General features: G+C 40.3%; 1 protein-coding gene across 1 annotated transcript; it reads left to right on the forward strand.

The window, feature by feature from the left end:
• Positions 1–7,426: 7,426 nt before the first annotated feature.
• On the forward strand, positions 7,427–18,417 carry MED26 (mediator complex subunit 26). Its single transcript, XM_007424488.4, has 3 exons — positions 7,427–7,840; positions 11,974–12,048; positions 14,759–18,417. The coding sequence occupies exons 1-3, from the start codon at positions 7,766–7,768 to the stop codon at positions 16,454–16,456; spliced, it is 1,848 nt and encodes a 615-aa protein (XP_007424550.2). The 5' UTR covers positions 7,427–7,765; the 3' UTR covers positions 16,457–18,417.
• The last annotated feature ends 203 nt before the right edge of the window (positions 18,418–18,620 follow it).

An 18,620-nucleotide genomic window follows, 5' to 3' on the forward strand; every position in this document is an offset into this window, starting at 1 on the left:
TACCTCGGGTTATGAACTCGCCTCGACTTACGAACCGGATCCGCGGCCACTTTCCCCGCTGCCACGCGGTCGTGGCTTCCTGTGGGCGAGGTTGCGGTAGCAAGGAGACATTCGGTGAGGCTTGTGGTGTGTTTTGCGAAGGTTTTTGGTGTGTGTGTTAGCATGGCTTTAAAGAAAATGCAGAGCAGGCTTGGCGGGAGTCAGGCTCTGAAGAGAAAATTGCCTCGGGTTGCGACCAAATTCGGGCGGAGGGCGGAACGGATTAACTGGATTTACATTGAACCCTATGGGGAAATTCACCTCGGGTTGCGACCAAATTCAGAGGGCGGAACGGATTAACCGGATTTACATTGAACTCTATGGGAAACTTTACCTCGACTTGAGACCAACTCGAGTTGCAACCAGAGTCACGGAACAGATTAAGTTCGTATCCCGAGGTACCACTGTACTTTAATTTTAACCAGTTGGAAGCCAACTGTAGGTACTGGACTGTCCACTAGATGGACGGGTTGGTTGGTTTGTTTACTAACCATCTAGATCAGTGTTTCTCAACCTTGACAGCTTTCAGATGGGTGGACTCCAGTTCCCAGAATTCCCCAGCCAGCATGGGCTGTCAAGCTGTCAAAGTTGAGAAACACTGTTCTAGAAGTTCTGTAGGCTCTTATTCTGTTGCCCGTGGGAATACCTCTTTGCTCCTTAGGGCTTCAGAAGAAGTAGCACTCTGAACAGAAAGCATTCTGTTGCTTTCATTTGACTTCAGAGAAAGTTGAGAAGGTATTCAGTTAAACTACATTTCTGTCTCTAAACAGCTCATCGTTTCTTCTGTTTCTGTGGAGAAGTGTCTAATACTCTCAATTAAAACAAAAACTAAAACTAAAACTTTGGCCTTCATGCCAGGTAAGCTTGCTGTTCTGTTCCACAGAGGTCTGTCACATTTTATCTCTTGGTATAAAAACATATAGCCATTACCAAGTATACTAATTATATGTTGTTTGGGTTGTCGGTCTGTGATGGCCCCAGTCCTCTGGAATTTCTTCTTGGAGGTGAAATTGGTGCCGTCATTACTGTAATAGCCTTTCAGAAGCTAGTTAAAACTCTGTTATTCTGGAGGGCTTTGGGGTGAACAGTGATCTTGCCACTGCTGTGTTGTATGATTTTAATTTAACTTAATTTTAACTTAAATTTACCACAAATATTTTATTGTTGTATCTCATAATTGCTGAACTGCAAGAGTTGCAAGATGTAGTATATTAAATAGGGATAATCTGCAAGGAGGGTCCAAATATGCACAAACTCACCAGATGATGTAAGGTTAACATTCATGCTGTAATAGTTACATACTTTTTAATACAAAAGGTAAAAAGGATCATTCCTTAATTCTGCCTTTGAAGTGTTAGGGCTAGATAAAATAGAGAAAGGGGATTAATTACTATATACGGCGGAGTTTGGCCTTATGCTTCATTGTCAGGCTTTTAAATTCAATCTTCTGAATTCTGCTTTGGCATACTTTTTTCTAAGTGAAAAATTCTGGATGAAGGGTCTCAATATTTGTCATAAGGTAAATAAGAACAGCAGGTTTATTTCTGAGAGAAATCTCTCTACTCATAACCTCCATCTGTCTTTTGCCATTGAGTTATGCAACTGAGTGCTGTCCTTAAATGATAACTCTGATTAGCTGAATCCTGAGATAGGCTGCCAAGCTTTTTTCAAAAAAGTCTGTCGAGGTACAACAATTCTGCTCTGACTTCTATATAACAACTTTAATAGTCCCTCAACCTGTCAAAACCTTTGATAAATTATTATAACCAGGGAAATAAAAGTAAAGGGTCTAATTATGACAGATCATAAATAAATATGCTTCTGTATAATAGAGTTTCCTAAAGGTACTGGAGCCATCTGGATTTTTGGTGAGAGGATCTTCCACAGGTGGGTGCTGTTGTTGAGGAACAAGATGTCCTTGCTCTCTGGGACAGAGTGTGCTGCCCCGACTGAGACGGTGGTTGCAATTTGATCCCAAGGTTAGGATTTTTGTTTATTTGCAAACTCCATGCAAAGTATCATATAGACACCTAGAAACTTCATGCCTAGTTAAGACACCTGTGAGCAAGCAGTCTGCATTTTGATAAGATTTGCTAAGCAGTGAGGGAGGTTGTTGGTGTTGTGTTTGTGCAGTATGGACTGGAGACGCTGTATGAATTTAGAAGCTAGGACTGAAGTTGCTGGAAAAAAGCAGGCATCGCATTCGGAGAGAGGATCCCTGGAGGAAGGAGGATTGTGCAACAGAACTCAGTAAGAGCAAGCAAGTTTGAGAAAGGGAGATCTACAAAGCAGACTGGCTGGTGAAAAGAACTGAAGCTACATTTAGAAAAAAAAACAAACCAGAGGTCAGTAAGGAAAAGCTTCACCAGGATAGTGTATTTCTAAGAGGTTCAGGAAAGAGTTATTCTTCTGTCTTTTCCTTCGTCTCTCTAGGCTAAAAGCAAGCCTGAAAGTGAAACTACTGTACTGTCTAACAGAGTTAGCATAACTAAGTTGTGATAAGTAGCACCTGCATGAGATAAGGAAGGGAGAGAGCAAGCAAGCGAGATGGTTAAGGAACTGTAAAACACTCCATATGTTAATCTATTAGTTTGTTAGGCTGAGGCTGCTGTGCAATAGGAATAAGCATAAATTATTTACTTAAAAACACTAAAAACAAACAGCACTTTAGTTGGAGGGGGAACTGGGTCTGTTTGTCCCTTTTCCACCCTCTGACATGCTCCCCTGGATTTTATATGGAGGAGTAACACAGTGTTGCTGGATTGAACTCCACTCTCTTTCTCTTCCAGTTCCTTATAACCTTGGGCACTGGATAAGGACTTCCATTGTATTACTGGCTCAGCCTGGAATGGAGATGTATAACTGGGTAAATAGGAAAGTAGAATGTAACTCTATCTATTGTAGAATATATAGTAACTCTTATTTATTTAAAATAGAATCTAATTTTATTTATTCATTTGATTTTATTTATATGGCCGCCCATCTCAAATTCATGACTCTGGGTAGCTAACAATAATTAAAAACAACATAAATATAAAATAAAAACAACATACAAAAAATGCAGCTGGGCTTAAAAACCACAGCACAAGTCAGCATAACCATGGAAGAAGATGGAAGCAAAATTGTTCAACCTTTCACTATTTTCCTTAAATATTGGGCCTACTCCTTCCATTATCATCTTGCTCTGGTTAGTATTTGGATTGGAGACCTCTAGGGAATACTGTCAGAACACATTAACCAGGTATTGATATATTAATACTCGTATATTGTCACTAACATATAATGTGCATGGCATAGTGATAATGTGTAGCTGTGGAGTCCTTGGGCTTCTGAGCTTGGTGGTTTTTCTGCATGTTTTATTAACTGACTAGGTAACATCTTCAGTACTAGAAGGGAGTGGGGTTTGCTGTTTATATACAGTAGCTTGTCCTGTATATAAACAGAGCAAACCCCACTCCCTTCTAGCACTGAGGATGTTACCTAGTTGGGTGATGAAACATCTGTAAAAAAACAACCAAGCTCAGAGAAGGACTCCACAGTTCAACCCTGAGCTTCAGATATTGTCTTCTAATCTGTAGCTTCGTGCCATGTATTTGTATGAATGAACATTTATATTTATGGAAGTTGGAATATGTGAGACTCGCTCAAAACAGGCCAAGAAGACAGAAAGTTTTCCTCAGGAAGGTTTCAGCCTATGAACCATGTGGTACGGTACCTGAATGAAGACCCAACACAAGGCAACTCCCAATACAACAGACAGTTTCCATGTGAACTGGATAAGGCAATGGCTCTTCAATGGAAAAGGGCCAGTCAGTGTAAGTACAGCACAATAGGACTGCCAAACTTTGCTGAACTGGTCAAGCCTTGTTAGAAGATATAATGTATGGAAGCAGTAGTTTTGGGGAGTCATTAGCTCCACTGATTCACACACCCATACATATCCTACTTGTTCAAAGCCTGACTGATAAGCTAGGACTGAGCTCCAGAAAAATCAAGGCAGGAAAATGATCAATAGAAGTAAATACATCTGAGTCTCTGGATAAAAAGAAAAAGTAGCACAGGAGGTGCTTTTTGGTCTTCAGTGGATAATCCCACCGCTCTGAAATAGATTGGGAAATTAGGGGAAAATCCTGGAAGAAGGCAGCCAAACCATTCCTACGTGTTGCCAAGAACACTGGACGGATGCATCCAGGAAACCCCCTTTTTTCAAAGACTTGTTTTGACTTTTGACTTTACATAGCCAAGTAATTTTTTGTTTTATGTTTCAATTCCTCTATTGTATTCTTACTTGCTATTACCTCTTGTTTAATTTATCATGAAATGTTTCTATGCAGCCACACTGGCTTCTCTAGATATCTCCCATTTTTCATTCTCATACATAAAATATGTGATCATGCATTATTTCAATGTATAAAATCTTCCATCCCTCAATTCTTAATTCCTTCAGAATTTCTGCTCAAACTTTTCTGACCTTCCCAAGTTTTCCCTATGGTGTAATGCACATGAGTTTTATATCCCCCACTGTTACAAATTCTAAGACATATTGATTTACCTCTAACATTCCTGCCATTTGGACTTCATCAAGTTCTTTCTGTGAGTCAGAATGATGTTTGGAGTGCCATTCATAGGCAGAAAGACAAGTTATCAGCCTTCTTTAATAATTTTTATTGTTTCTTAATTAGTAACAAAAAAACACAAAAATAATACACTATCAAGAAAAAAACATTAAAAAGTGTTATTATGAAAAAGTGACAATACAACAAAGAAAATAAAAAAGTATATCATAACAGTAGTTACAAATCTACATATATTTATGTAATACAAATATTCAAATGCATATATATTTCCAATACATTTATGTGATTAACATTTCTTTTAACCTACTGTATTTTGTATAAATGAGTCCCATATTTCATTATACTTGTCCATACAAAGTCTCCGTCTATTGGCAATCTGCATATAAGTGGCGAGCACAATCAGGTCTTCAATCTACTGAATAAATGGGGCCATACATTTATCTTTCCAAAGCTGCAATATCAGTCTTTTGGCCATAGTAAGGGCATGGAGAATCCATTTACATTGTCTAGATGTCAAGTTCCATGTATATAGGTATACATTCCAGGTATATAGTTCAAAAGAATATTATCCTCTGAAAATTTTAGCTTTTGTTGAAGATAATGTCTTTTTGAACTTTCCAGGTGAAGCTGCCAGCCATGGAAGTTTTTAATCAGTCAGATATTCAAACAGATTGAAATTCCCCATTAATACTGAGTTGTCTGTGAAAGTGTTGTCATTTGTATTATGAAAGCACTATCCATATTTTCCAGCTGGGTGGCCAATCTGTGGTATGCTGTCACAGCAATAATTTTTCTCAGTCTTTCTATCCTGTATGCTTTTAACAAGTTTCTATTCTCAGAATCTAACACAAATCTGTATGCATTCTCTCTATATCATGCTGTTCTCTTACAGGCCTATTCCTTTTTTTCTAAGAATAATCTGAATATGTTCCATACTTTAGGTTCACAAATCAACATTTCATAATGAGTACAGAAATAAAATGATCATTTTTAATTAATTTAAAATTAGTTAATCATGTTAAGATAAATGATCATTCACCATATTTTCTTGGGAATAAGCAGCATTAGAAAAGAATGTATTTTTAAAATAAGTTTATAAATAGACCCACATAAACATGTATATGCTTGATCAGCCCCTTTAGTACAGAGAGGGAGAAAAAAAAGCAAGCTTAAGTGACTTGTATTAGGACCTCTTAATATTCTAGTGGATTTGTGTTTTTTGACATATTTTGAGGACTGGACTTTGGGTCAAAATCCAAGGTTGACTGCATTTCACAGGGCTAGCTAGGACTACTTCAGTGATGAGCCAATACAATTTGCTCCAAATATGCCCACATTTTACCTTAGAAAACAAAACACTCTAATGCTTAATTACCAAGAGATTGTTATGGCATCTATCTATACTTTGGGGAAGTCTGCCATTGATTACCTAAATGAGGGTAAATGTGCATTGTTGAAAGGGTACTTCAGATATACAGAAACTAAGGGCTAACTGAAGCAACGAGAATTCATTTTTGAACAGAATGTAACCTGTTTAGACTTGCTCAGCAAATGAACTTTTCTAGTGATCGTGAGGTATAGTAAGCTTAATGAACTATATGATGAATTCTCAGTCGAATGGGCCATGCAGTCCATCTGAATGCACAGGTGCATGGATGTGCAACACCATGCAAGGGTGGACTGAAAGAACGAGGTGCCCAAAACCCGATCAAAGTATGACTGATGGATAAAAGTACCAACAGTCAGGACATGAACATCCATGATCCAGAACTGCCAGAGACTAGATTCTTCCCCAAACATTTTTCTAAATTGTAACAATAATCCAATGCAAGATGGATGAAAACCAGCTGATCAGAGTACAAGGTTATAGAGACAAAAAGGAGCTGTGTGTTTAAAGAAGTATGAGCAGTATGAAAGGAGAAGTATAAAAGAGCTGCTCTTCTCCAAAGCAAATTTGTTTAGTGCTTTTCATCTATTTTCTCTTTTCCATATTGGGAGATCTATCCAGAATCAAGGAGCTGCAAGATCATTTTTGGTTAACTATCTTTTTACTAGTTTAGATAACCTCTCTGCTTCCATCACTTGGGAAAATTGTGTTAATCAGCAATGTGTATCTCTGACTAGTTGTGCTGGAACTGAGAAATATATTAAAGTGACGGATGCATTCCAACTTGGATTCATTAAATCTACGCCATTGGGAATTGTGGTCTTCGGTGCTAATGGTGAAAGAGGGTGGAAAACCTCCTCCGCCTTCCAAAACGATCGAGTGAGAAATCATTTTATCCCTCCAGAAGTACCACCTGCTTACTATTAGTCTGTAAATAAAGTGAGAATCGGTCTGATTACCAGCAAGATGAGAGAAAATAGATCTGACATAACGAGTGCGAGGCGCGAAGACAGAAAACTATCTTCGTACATTACAAACGGGATATAATTAAAATAACCAAAACTATCAGGTCAACAAGCACGAGTGAGAGAAACGACGGAGCAGTCGTAGGTCCGCCGCCTTTTCCCGCCTTTTTGCCGTTTCCAAACCTCCCCCCACCTCCGCCGCCTCGGGCTCTTGCACTCTACCCCTTTCCAGCCACCTCCGCGGGTTCTTTTGCGCAGGCGCGGACGGCTCAGACTTTTCCCGCGCGTGAATGCCTGTCGCGGATACACACTATGGTCGAACAGAACGCCGAGCACTCACTCTTCCTCTCCCCCCACCACTTCTCTCAGTATACTTGGCGGGAGCACCCGATGCCCTGCGTCGTGTCGTCACAGACGCGACGTTCTGCGTCCCTGCGTCGGCCGCCGTCAGCGTCGGGCGTGTCCCAGGGTGCACCGCGCGGGGCTGGCTCCTGCCCACAGTTGAGCTCGGCCTCCTCCTCCGTCTCCTCGGTGGAGCCGAGCGAAGCACAGCCGCGGCCCGGGTGACTCTAGGCCGAGTCGGGTCACGCTATTTTCTTCAGTTCTCCCCGAGCAGTTGTGATATCCTTCCTCCCCCGGGCCGGTGGGGCGCGTGAGCCCGGCGGAACATGCGGCTCCAGTTGCCCCGCGGCGAGGCCGGCGAGTGAGAAAGAGAGGGAGGGAGGAGGGGAGGACGGTGGGGCCTCCTCTCGCCCCCACTCTGCTGGGCCCGGGGCTCCTCCTCCCCCAGGGAGGCAATGACAGCGGCTCCGGGACCGTCCCCGCAGCAGATCAGGGACCGGCTGCTGCAGGCCATCGACCCCAACAGCAATGTGAGTAGAGCGTAAATGAACAGGGAGTGGGCAGCCTGTCTCAAACTAATTTTATGTCGCTCTATTACTCTATAGCTCCCATTAGTCCCAGGTGACATGGCCATGCTGACTTAGCCATGGTGGATTGTAGTCCAACACATGTGTAGGGCACCCAGCTGTAGAAGTCTTGGTCAAGGATTACCGAGAATGGGAACCATCTTTATCCTGCTTAGGGGCAGGATTCCTGTAGTTGTGGATATATGTCTGTGTATATGTATATGTGTGTGTGTGCATGTGCGCGTGTGTGTGTGAGAGAGAGTTCATGGATGTCTATATTTAAACAAGTCATACTTCTGATAGGGGTTGTGGCAAGATTCTGAAATCTCTACTCTCTGTTTTCTCCGCTTCTCTTTCTGTCCCTCCATTTACTTGTGTACTGGAGCAATTTGCCCCCCCCCCCATTGTTTTGCCAAAAAATTGGTACTGCAAGAAAAGGATTGACCAACCCTTCCAAAATTTCTTTGGTTATTTTATAATGCTTCAGAAAAGTATTTTGTAATGCCTAATAGTTAATGCTGCCTGAGGCTTATTTTCTCATTTTTAGCCCTTTGCCTATCATTTACTGTACTCCCATTCTCTTTCCCCAGTTACCCAAACAAATAGTGTTTTCTGTCTGACACATTTTTCCCTCCCCCTTTCTCCTTCAGAGTAGCATAATCCATGCAGTATGGCTCAGAACTGGACAATGATGATCTGCCAGTGAGCAAGAATTTGGTACTTGCTGGGGCTGAGGAAGGAGGCTTGTGATACTTTTGGCTAATATTTTCTGTTTCAAGGGCCTCTTCTTGAAATATTTCACCTTACCTCTTTCTCAGAGCACCTATGCATTCTGTATTAACGTGCTCCCTAATACATCATTTGCCAACATTTGCTAGCATAGTAGCATCTGTGCCTTGCCTTGCCTTGCCTTGCCTTGCCTTGCCTTGCCTTGCCTTGCCTTTGTGTATTGTCCCTAATCTTGCAAGTGTTAGGTATGTGTGAATCCACTTTGCACAATACTTCATTCTCTGTGGGTCTGGACAGGGAAATTCTGCATTTTTGTTCTAGTCCTCCCAACCCCAGTATAATTGTAGAATGGGGGTCCTGAGCTGTACTCCTTTAAAATTTGTAAACTTATTACTTCAGCTTGCTGCATCTCCTAATTCCTCTATTCCTGGCCCATATTTTCTGCAACCATTCCTTTCTTGCTGCTCTTTCCCTCCTGACCCATCTTTTTGATTATAGCGAAATAATGGCAGATAATTCTTCTCCTGCAATAATATTGCCCTGCTTTTGAGGGGTGAGGGAGAGAGGGATTTTATTTATGCAGAGGAACCTAGTTAACCTGAATCTTTGGACTTTCTCCTTATTCATTACAATGAGTTTGTTTTTATTGATTACATTTCTAAGAAAATCAAAAATGTACTCTTTTACTTAATCAAAAAACATTTTTTCTGATAGTGCAGTAGCTCTAGTGAGTAACTAGAGTAACTCTGTTGCAGATTACTCAAGTGATATATAATACAGTATATATGATTTGCTTATTTTGCATTGGAGAAAAAAATGAGGTCCAATGGAAGGTGTGCATAAAATTATGTTTTTCTTTGCATGGAGACTTCCCAGGTTAAAGACACATATATACAAGAGCTAATGAGAGGAAATAATTCTCAACATTTGTTAGGCATAAGATCTAGAAAATTTGTATTGACAGTTATATTAAGCTGAACTAGAATCACTGTGCCAGGCCTTTGTTAAGAATTCCTGGATGTTTATCATTTACCATACTTCAAGTCAGGCCTTTGTGTTACTAGTCACTCTTCTTTGGCAGCTCTGAGCAGGTTTTGACTTATCTAGATCCTCCATGGGTTCATATGGTCCTTCTTTGGCTGCCATAAGCAGAGAGACGGGTGTGTGTCTGAGTTCTTTTGTATCACTGTGAGTGTATCACTGTGAGGTAAATTGGGGAAAAGAGAAAGTCCAGATGGACTTCTCTTTACTGTGCTCTACATCTATGGAAGTAGTCACTTTACTCTGATATAAAGATACGTGACATGTAAACGATGATGTTGTAGAAGAGTCTATTGGCTCTTCCAAACTTCAGTTAAATTTTCATTCTCTTTAGAAAGTCTGAATATATTTGCAAGTTTTGGCTTTTCCTTTTAAGCATGTGGCTTATCTTTTGCTTGAACCATATGTAGTTGACTTATTAATACAATGCTATTAATACAGCACTACATTTTCTGTAGCATTAATAATAATTATATTACATTTCAAATGTTTGGAGGACAGCGTACGCTTTATCAGAAATATGTATTCTTGAGATATATGTCAGGAAGATGTAGCATTTTTTCTTTCATATCTATGGCTGTTTATTGATTGTTTTAATTTATGCTTCATTTTTCCTTAGGACCACAACATAGCATACATAGCACTCCCTCCAGTTTTTTTCCCTCATCACAACAACCTTATGAGTTGGCTGAATTCAGAGAGGCCAAAGTCACTCAGTGAGCTTTCATGGATGAGAGGGAACTAAACCTGAGTCTTCCAATCCTAGTCTGAGAATATCTTAAATGCTATACTATATTTGTTGCCTTTCTACAGACATTAAATGTTTTTGCAGATTGGTTAATATGATTTTAATATTGTGGCAGGCTTTGTGCAAAGTCTATCTAGACACACCTTTTGTCCCTGTGTGGTGCCTTTTGCTTCCAGGCAGTTTGAAGTGACATCTTACTGCTGTTTTCTGGTGGATTCAGATGACCCCAGCCTTTACTAAATAAAGCAGAATAATTGGGTTAAAGCACATTTATTTCCTTGTCATTCTTAGCTGATAATTTCTCTTTTTTAAATGTTAAACCACACTCATAAAATAAGAGGTGATCTATAAATATATATATTTTTAAAATAAGTAGTATACTTTAGGATATCATTTCATGTTCTCTACCTTAGTGCCATGTACGGTGGAACATTTCTCCTTTAGGGTAGTTTTCCTTTCTGTAGGCATGCATTGTAGACAGCTGTTTTGGTCTGGTAAATAAGTCTAAAAGAATTGTGGTGGCTCCCTGAACTGGGGCACTAGATTGGACTAGGTGATCTCCAAGGTACCTTCCAATTCTTATATTCTGTGGTAATAGGATTATTTATAAAAATGCGGGTTGCTGATGAACGTAGGACTTTTTAGTTGGTCTTAATGAAAGTGCCCACTATTGCCAGCCATAGATTATTCATTTATTTAATGTACCTTTTCTGTTGTAAACTTCATAGTACTCTCCTCTTTAGCGGTGTTTTCCGTAAACATTCTAGAAAGTAAGGGACAGAATGGTTGGAGAACACCCATTTTCAAAAGTGCTCCAATCACGTGTTTCACTTGTACTGGGGGAATGGGTGGGAAACTATCCACTGCAAATCTGAGTTGCATATCATGGGGGAGAAGATGAGAATAATGGAAAATGTGGAAATATGTTTAGTTACGTGTGTGTATGAACATCTCATGTTAATGGTATGCAAAGGAAGGTGCAAGTTTGTGATGCCAATCACTGGGCCTGTGATATGGCATCTGGTATGCCCAGTGAAACTATAATAATCACCACCCCTTAATTTTTGGAGCCAGTGCTATTGCCAAAGGACATCATATTTATGGCAATTCTAGCTATGTGTTTTATTTATTGGACACCTCTTTTAGCCATTCTTCATGTAGAATAATTAAGGTGCTTTACATATCTGAGTTGAGAATAAAATTGCAATTTGGCAATAATAAAATTTAGAGTGTCATAATAAAATGAGATGCAGTAAGGTAACACTGTAAAAGATCAATTTAAGCCATGTATCGACATGGTGACACCTAAGGAACCCAGAGAATTAGAAATGTTTTCATTTAGCACCGAAAAAAAGATAGAAAAGTAGAAAAAAAAGAGTTCCAGACAAACTTAGTTTCAACAGAAAAGGCATCATCTTTTGATACTACCTGCTTTAAATATTTCAATTCTCATGTTGCAGATTCCAGGGAGTCCACTAACACATGGCAGCTATACTGTCCAATGTGATGTAACATGGTGTACTTAAAACATAAGTTCTTCTCTGAAATGATACTTACTTTCTGTTCCTTTTTTCCACAGATACATAACATGGTGGCAGTACTGGAAGTGATCTCCAGCTTGGAGAAATACCCCATCACCAAAGAGGCACTTGAGGTTTGTTCCTACAGCAAGTATTCTTTTCTTGATAAGAAAAAAAGCATAGAATACTAGAAAAGTTGCCAAAAGTAGGCATGGTGTTTAAAACTGTTGGAGGAAATGTATGTATTACATAGTTTGTCTCAGTCTGAGTACTTAGAGATATTCAGCTTCTTGTTGGGCTTGATGATACACTGTGATTGACAGAAACATGCCCTGTGTACTTAAGAAAAGCAGTAAAAAAACGGAGGATTTTACTGGTCTGTCTCTGAAGGCCAAAGAAGCTCCAGGTGTCCCAACATTCAGACAACTCATACAGAAACCTTATATTCCCAGAGAACCCAGTCCCCTTGGCTGACGTTCTGTAGCCGCTCCTAATCTCACCTCCACCATGGTAGGGCAGAGGAAGCTGCTCATACAAATTGGTGGCAGAGTTATGGTGGTTTGACCTCTTATTTCTTGATAATATTACACCCTCTCTTTAGATACTTTTTCCTGACAAGGTAAAACCAAGACAAGCCCAGTACGAGCAGATTTAAACCAAATATTACTGTTTGTTATAGTTCCTGTAAACATTTTTTTAAATGTGTTTTACTATTTTTTGGTTTTGGAATTTTGTAATGTCTATTGACTATGGACGTGTATATTCCATAGTGACTAAGGCAGAACTGACTTTTTTGATTGCATGGCTTTTTTTTCAAGTAGTTCTCACCTTCCTCTGTCCACTCCATCTGTTGATTAGAGGAGAGAAGAACACCCAAGCAGTGAGTTATTGTGGCTGATACAAATGTGAGCTGTTTTAAGCCAGACAAAAATTCTAGGAGCTTATCAGGATGGGCTTGGAACATACTGTAAATATTTTTAATTATTCAAGGCTTTGATTGGAAACTCCCCAGACTGATTTAATATAAGCAAATGTGTGAAAATAAATACAAGTAAAAATAACTAAAATATAAACAAGACTAAGAATAATAAACACATTTAAACATAGAGCCTCACAAAAATAAAGCACCGCTTTCACTTCTTACCTCCTAAGAAAACTCAGCCCTCTGGATGTAACAGAAAATAGAGGCTTCAGTTCTTTACCTTACTTATTACATATTCACCCAGTCAATAATGGCCAAAATTATTATCTTAATTAGAAGAAACTTGATAAGAATCATTTTTAGAAAATGGAGCAAGCAAGGGTAGATTCATGCCAAACTAATTTTTGTGAACATTTGCAGTTAGGTCACTTTGAGCCTTAGTGAGTAGGATAAAGTAGTGTATGATTGTCCATATTTTGTGACAGCTCATGGGTTTTAGACTCTCCTTGTGATAAAAAAAAATTGACTCATATAAGGAATGCTACCATTAAGAGCATTGACAGCTTGTCTGAACTTGTTACGGCTCACCTATTGCTCTAGTCTGGAATTCCACGGAAGTTGCCCACAGCTTTCTCTGCCAGCATCAGTCAGAAATAGGGAGTGTAATTTATAACTAGTAGATGCTACAAACTCCATTTACAGTTGAGATGATTCTCTGCTACCCTGCTTTGTTTATTAAGTGTAGAATGACTTGCACCTCCTTTCTTTAATTTGATCTATTTGTGATGGTACCAGCTTGATTTATTCAGCCACTTCAAGGTACATTTGGATGGGATCAGCCTTAGTAAGGATATTCTGCAGATACTTGATTTGTGTGCATATACATATATAATGTGATTATGGATTTGGAAAAAAAAATTAAGTGGAAAATGTTCTATTGCTTTACTTATTGATTTGATTTTTTATTTATTTAACAAATAGGTTTGATACAAATGCTATACAAAATATTTTTTCAGTGCAATATTAAAAATAGTTGAACTGAAGTATTTGAAAAAAATGCACAGTGTAATTTTAATATAAATGTTAAGAATATATTCAAACAAACCCAAATATTTATTTGGAAATTAATGTACATATTTGAAATTATAACAGTGGCTTTGCATTGATTAGATTTTTAGGAAGATGGTTATTTGATTTAGAAGCCCATGGTGGTATACATAATACCTCTTTCTATTTTTCCCCACAACTACAGCTTTGTGAAGTAGGCTGGACTGGGAGTGAGTGACTAGGTCAAAGTCACCCAGAAAATGTTTGTGGTTGTGGGTGGATTTGAATCTGGGTCTCTCTACTCCTAGCCCAACACCTTAACCATTATACCATACTAGCTCTTAAAGTACTAAAAATTGTTCTGATGTTTTCATTTTAGCATACCTGAATTGTTAATCATGTGAAAAACATGATTTTATACTATAGTTGGTTAGAATCATTATCAAAATACAGCTGCCCTATTTGGTTTATATTTCATGGCTTATAAATTAATTTTAGCAAAGGAGTCATTTCTCAAAATAGAAACAATTCTATAGGAAAATATACAATCAAAGAAAGTTTTCTGGAGAATTTTCCACCTCATATCACGGATACATCACAGATACGTGCATGCAAATAACAGCATGCTCCCTGCTCCTTAATTGTACTTCCTCTGGAGGGATTGTAATTTTTCCCCCTTTTCTGACTGTGATTAAGAAAGTGAGGCTTATAGAAGTCAGCCTATAGAATTGCCCTACACTTTTTTCCCTGTTCTGAGCCATATGTCTTCTCAGAACATACCCATTGAGAGAAGAAAAGAAGTCTCTCCTTTAATGATATTTGATGAGGTACCTTATAACCTTCTTTGTGTTGTTCTTTACAAAAAAAAACCTTAGGAAACACGGCTGGGGAAGCTCATCAACGATGTGAGGAAGAAAACTAAGAATGAGGAACTTGCCAAACGGGCCAAAAAACTGTTGCGGAATTGGCAGAAGCTGATTGAGCCTGTTTCACAGAATGAGGCCACCTTGAGAGGATTGCCAAATCCACCTGGATCAGCCAATGGTGGGGCTCACAACTGCCGAGTGGAAACTTCTCCTGGGGCTGTGATTGGATCTAAACCCATTCAAGATGTGAAGAATAGAAATGATGTCCAAAAGCTGCACTCTCCAAAGCCGGGGAACCGGAAGAGGCAAGGTGAGCCCAAGGATGGTCTTCAAGGCCCCCCGCTTCCTCTGCCGCTGCCGAAAGTTTCCAAAGCCAGTTATGAAGTATTACAAAACTCTTCTCCACCTCCCACCAATGGGATTGGTGGAAGCCCAGAGAGTTTTCCTAGCCCTCCAGATGTGAGTCTTCTCCCAGGGCCAGAAAGCAACAGGGATGAGCTGAGTGAAAATGACAAGCCCAGCAAGATCCCCATTAATGCAGTTCGGCCTCACACCAGCTCTCCAGGACTCTTCAAAACTTCTGGGACATCCTTACTGCTCAAAACAGCATTGCTGCAGCAGCAGCAGCAGCAGCATGACAAAGCAGAGGAGGCTGCTGCCAACCAACCTAGGAGCCCCCGTTGCTCCTCATACAGTCCCAGGAATGTCAGGCTGGAAACATTTGCTCGGCAACATGCCACGTACTCCCCCAAGAATTTGACGCTTGCCCCATGTCCAAGGCCCCCTCTTCTGGATGTTCCAGTGCCCTTATCGCCACCTCCCCCCTCTCTGGTGCAGTTGTCACCACAGCCAGCACTAGCAAAGAGACTGGAGGCATCTCATCAAGTGGACCCTGAGGCATCCCTTCATGACCAGGAGCAACAAAGAGTGCCTGAGGGCCAACTTCAGCTCAGTGCAGGGGCCTCTCCCGGCAGTGGAGCAGGCTCCCATTCAGTAGAGTCTTTGGCACCCTTGGTTGACTTATCACCAGATGCTTCAAGGATGGACAGCGACAGTACTGCATCAGGGTCCGACAGCAAGAAGAAGAAAAAGTACCGGCCCAAAGACTACATGGTCAACTTGGATGGGCAGGTGATGGAAGGCGGGGTCAAGCCTGTACGGTTAAAAAAAGAGCGGCGACTGACTTTTGACCCCATGACGGGTGAGATCAAGCCTTTAGCACAGAGGGACTCTTTGCAGGTGGATCTTCCTGCTCTTGCTGAGCAGCACAGGACAGGCACAGATAAGCAGGAGCCGAAGCCGCCTCTGCAGAGTCCCTTTGAACAAACAAATTGGAAAGAATTGTCCCGGAATGAAATAATTCAGTCCTATTTAAACAGGCAGAGTAGCTTGCTGTCCTCCTCAGGGGTGCAGACTCCAGGGGCTCACTACTTCATGTCTGAATATTTAAAGCAGGAGGAAAGCACTAGGAGAGAAGCCCGGAAAACTCATGTCCTGGCTCCCCACAGCAAACCTGCAGACTTGCCTGGGGTAACACGGGAGGTGACGCAGGATGACCTTGACAGGATATGCAGCCACCACTGGCCTGGCGTGAATGGATGTTATGATACACAGGGTAACTGGTATGATTGGACGCAATGCATATCGCTCGACCCACATGGGGATGAGGGGCGCCTGAACATCCTGCCTTACGTCTGCCTAGACTGAGTACAATTTTGTTAAGATGCTTTTTACACTGGCAGGTTAGTAAAATGGGCAGGTGCTGTGCCATCCCCCATCTACCCCCATCACGCTGAAAGAGGCTCGCAAAGCAGAGAGGGTGTGTCAGAGAGCTGGACACTGGCAGTTTCTTCTTCCCTGTTAAAACTTCTTTTTTGTGAAGTGCTGCTACCAGTTTACTAACAAAATTGCAAAGGGAGGCATAACAAAGGTTTGATTAAAAACAAGTAGAGTTCCAAACTCTAGCAAGCCAGCTGTTAGAAACAAAGCAAAATGAAAGTGTTAGTTTTCAAAAGGTGAAAACTGTTTCCAGCTATTTGTGAATGCCAGAATCCAAGGGCAGGCAGGTACAGGTGGGTAATTGTGGAAATGGAACATTAACACAGAGTAGTTGAGTCTATTTATTTGTCTTGATTTGATTTTCTTAAAAGAAATAATATGGCAGTGAGATGTTTTAAAATGAACTGTGCAAAACTGTAGGTAGTTCTTCTTTGCATTACATCTCTCTTCAAAAGTCCCCCTGATGCGGAGGTGTGGCTTGCAATGATATGTGCTCTGCGGTGCAGGGAGGGCCAGCGGGAGAGATGCCCACCTTCGGCTCAGCATTCCGTAGACTTTCACGGGGCGTAGTCTGGTTTCAGTTTCAATTCAGATCTATGAAATGCTGCAGAAAGTGTTCACAGTTCTCCCAGCAGCACCACCAGCCTAAGCACGTTAACCCCTTTCTGCAGATTTTCTACGGGAAAGCAGGGGGAAAAAGTGGGGTTTTTTGTTTAACAAAGAAAATTCCAACTTGTACTGAGGGTGCTACTAGTTTGTAAATGTCCTGTGAAGGGGGAGACAGAAGCCTGTTTGTATGCTGGAAATATACTTGTTACCATTCCTTTAGATATTGTTTGCCTTATGGATATCCATCACAAAAGCGACTTGCAAAAACAGCCTTAGTGAATGTACAGTAACTAGACTTCTGTGTTCTTGGGCACAGAAGGGAGCAACTTTGCTATTGGTCCTTTCAGTGGACACATTGTGATATAAATGTGGAAATAAAAAAATTTGCACAAAATACACTGTCACTTTCTAATATTTCAAAAACGGCCAGGTACCAGATGAGGGCTTATATGGAGTCGCAGGTGGAAGCGGAGCCGCCTTGTCTCATGTTGGACATTAAAAGACTAAGCTTATAAGATGTGTATTTTCTGCACCACTCAGTCTGTGACTAGAGATGCGTAACTGAGGCCACAGGGCCCTGTATATTCTCTCCTCCCACCCCTGCCTTGGCTGCAGCTCCCAAAGCTCTCTTCAAAACAGCTGCTGAATTGTTTAATGTGTCAGTAGAAGAGTTATTACATATATGGGGTATAATATTAATTGCATTTAATTAATTCAGTTCTAATTAAGTGTACATTTAAATTAAATCAAATTTAGTCTTTGTCCTGGTCCTGCATGTTTTTTGAGCATGATTCTAGCATTCCACTCAAATACCCAGTTTGGCCATTGTCTCCTGTCCTCAACAGGAGGACCTCAGCTGCAGACCATGCTTAGAAATAACTCGTTTGCAATATCGAAATAAAGATAACGGACTTCTGTTTTATATTTTAATTTGGAAACTGCTTTGCAATTGTCTATGAAAAGTGGTATATAATTTACTTAATATCTATAATCTATATTTTAGCCCTTCAGATTCTGTTGTATTGTGTTCTCATCACTGATTACTAGAAATTGTGGCAGAAGAGAGTTTTAGTCCAATAATACCTTGAGAGGCACAGCTTTTCCACTGCAGTATCAAAACAAAATGTATCTTTGGGTTTAAACTGTGCTTGAGTAATTAATCACATAATTTATTTAATTGGATGACAACCATGATATGTATTATGATTGCAAAATCTGATGTAACTCTAAAGTACTTTAGAACAAATTCTTTGACTTTTTGTCAGGAGAAAAAGCAGCAGCAATTTATGTACTCAAATGTTCAAAAACTCAACCTCTGGCTAGCTAGTAAAACTTGATCAAGCAAATGAACTTCAGCCTAAGAGATTTTTAAAAATGCTCGTCCATAAATTGAAGGTTTTCAGGAGGCTGAAATCTATGCCTGGTGTTGCATTCTATATAACTCTTCTTGGACTTAGATTAGCATGACTGATGACAGGGTTTG

Source organism: Python bivittatus, unplaced genomic scaffold (assembly GCF_059951505.1).
Source record: "Python bivittatus isolate LINGU-HERP-01145 unplaced genomic scaffold, Pbiv_v1 ctg000580_np1212, whole genome shotgun sequence".
NCBI classification, from domain to species: domain Eukaryota; kingdom Metazoa; phylum Chordata; class Lepidosauria; order Squamata; family Pythonidae; genus Python; species Python bivittatus.

Coding starts and splice junctions, on each gene's coding strand:
- MED26 (XM_007424488.4), top strand. CDS start 7,766: ATGACAGCGGCTCCGGGACCGTCCCCGCAGCAGATCAGGGACCGGCTG. Junction 7,841..11,973: donor CCATCGACCCCAACAGCAAT/GTGAGTAGAGCG, acceptor TTTTTTCCACAG/ATACATAACATGGTGGCAGT. Junction 12,049..14,758: donor TCACCAAAGAGGCACTTGAG/GTTTGTTCCTAC, acceptor AAAAAACCTTAG/GAAACACGGCTGGGGAAGCT.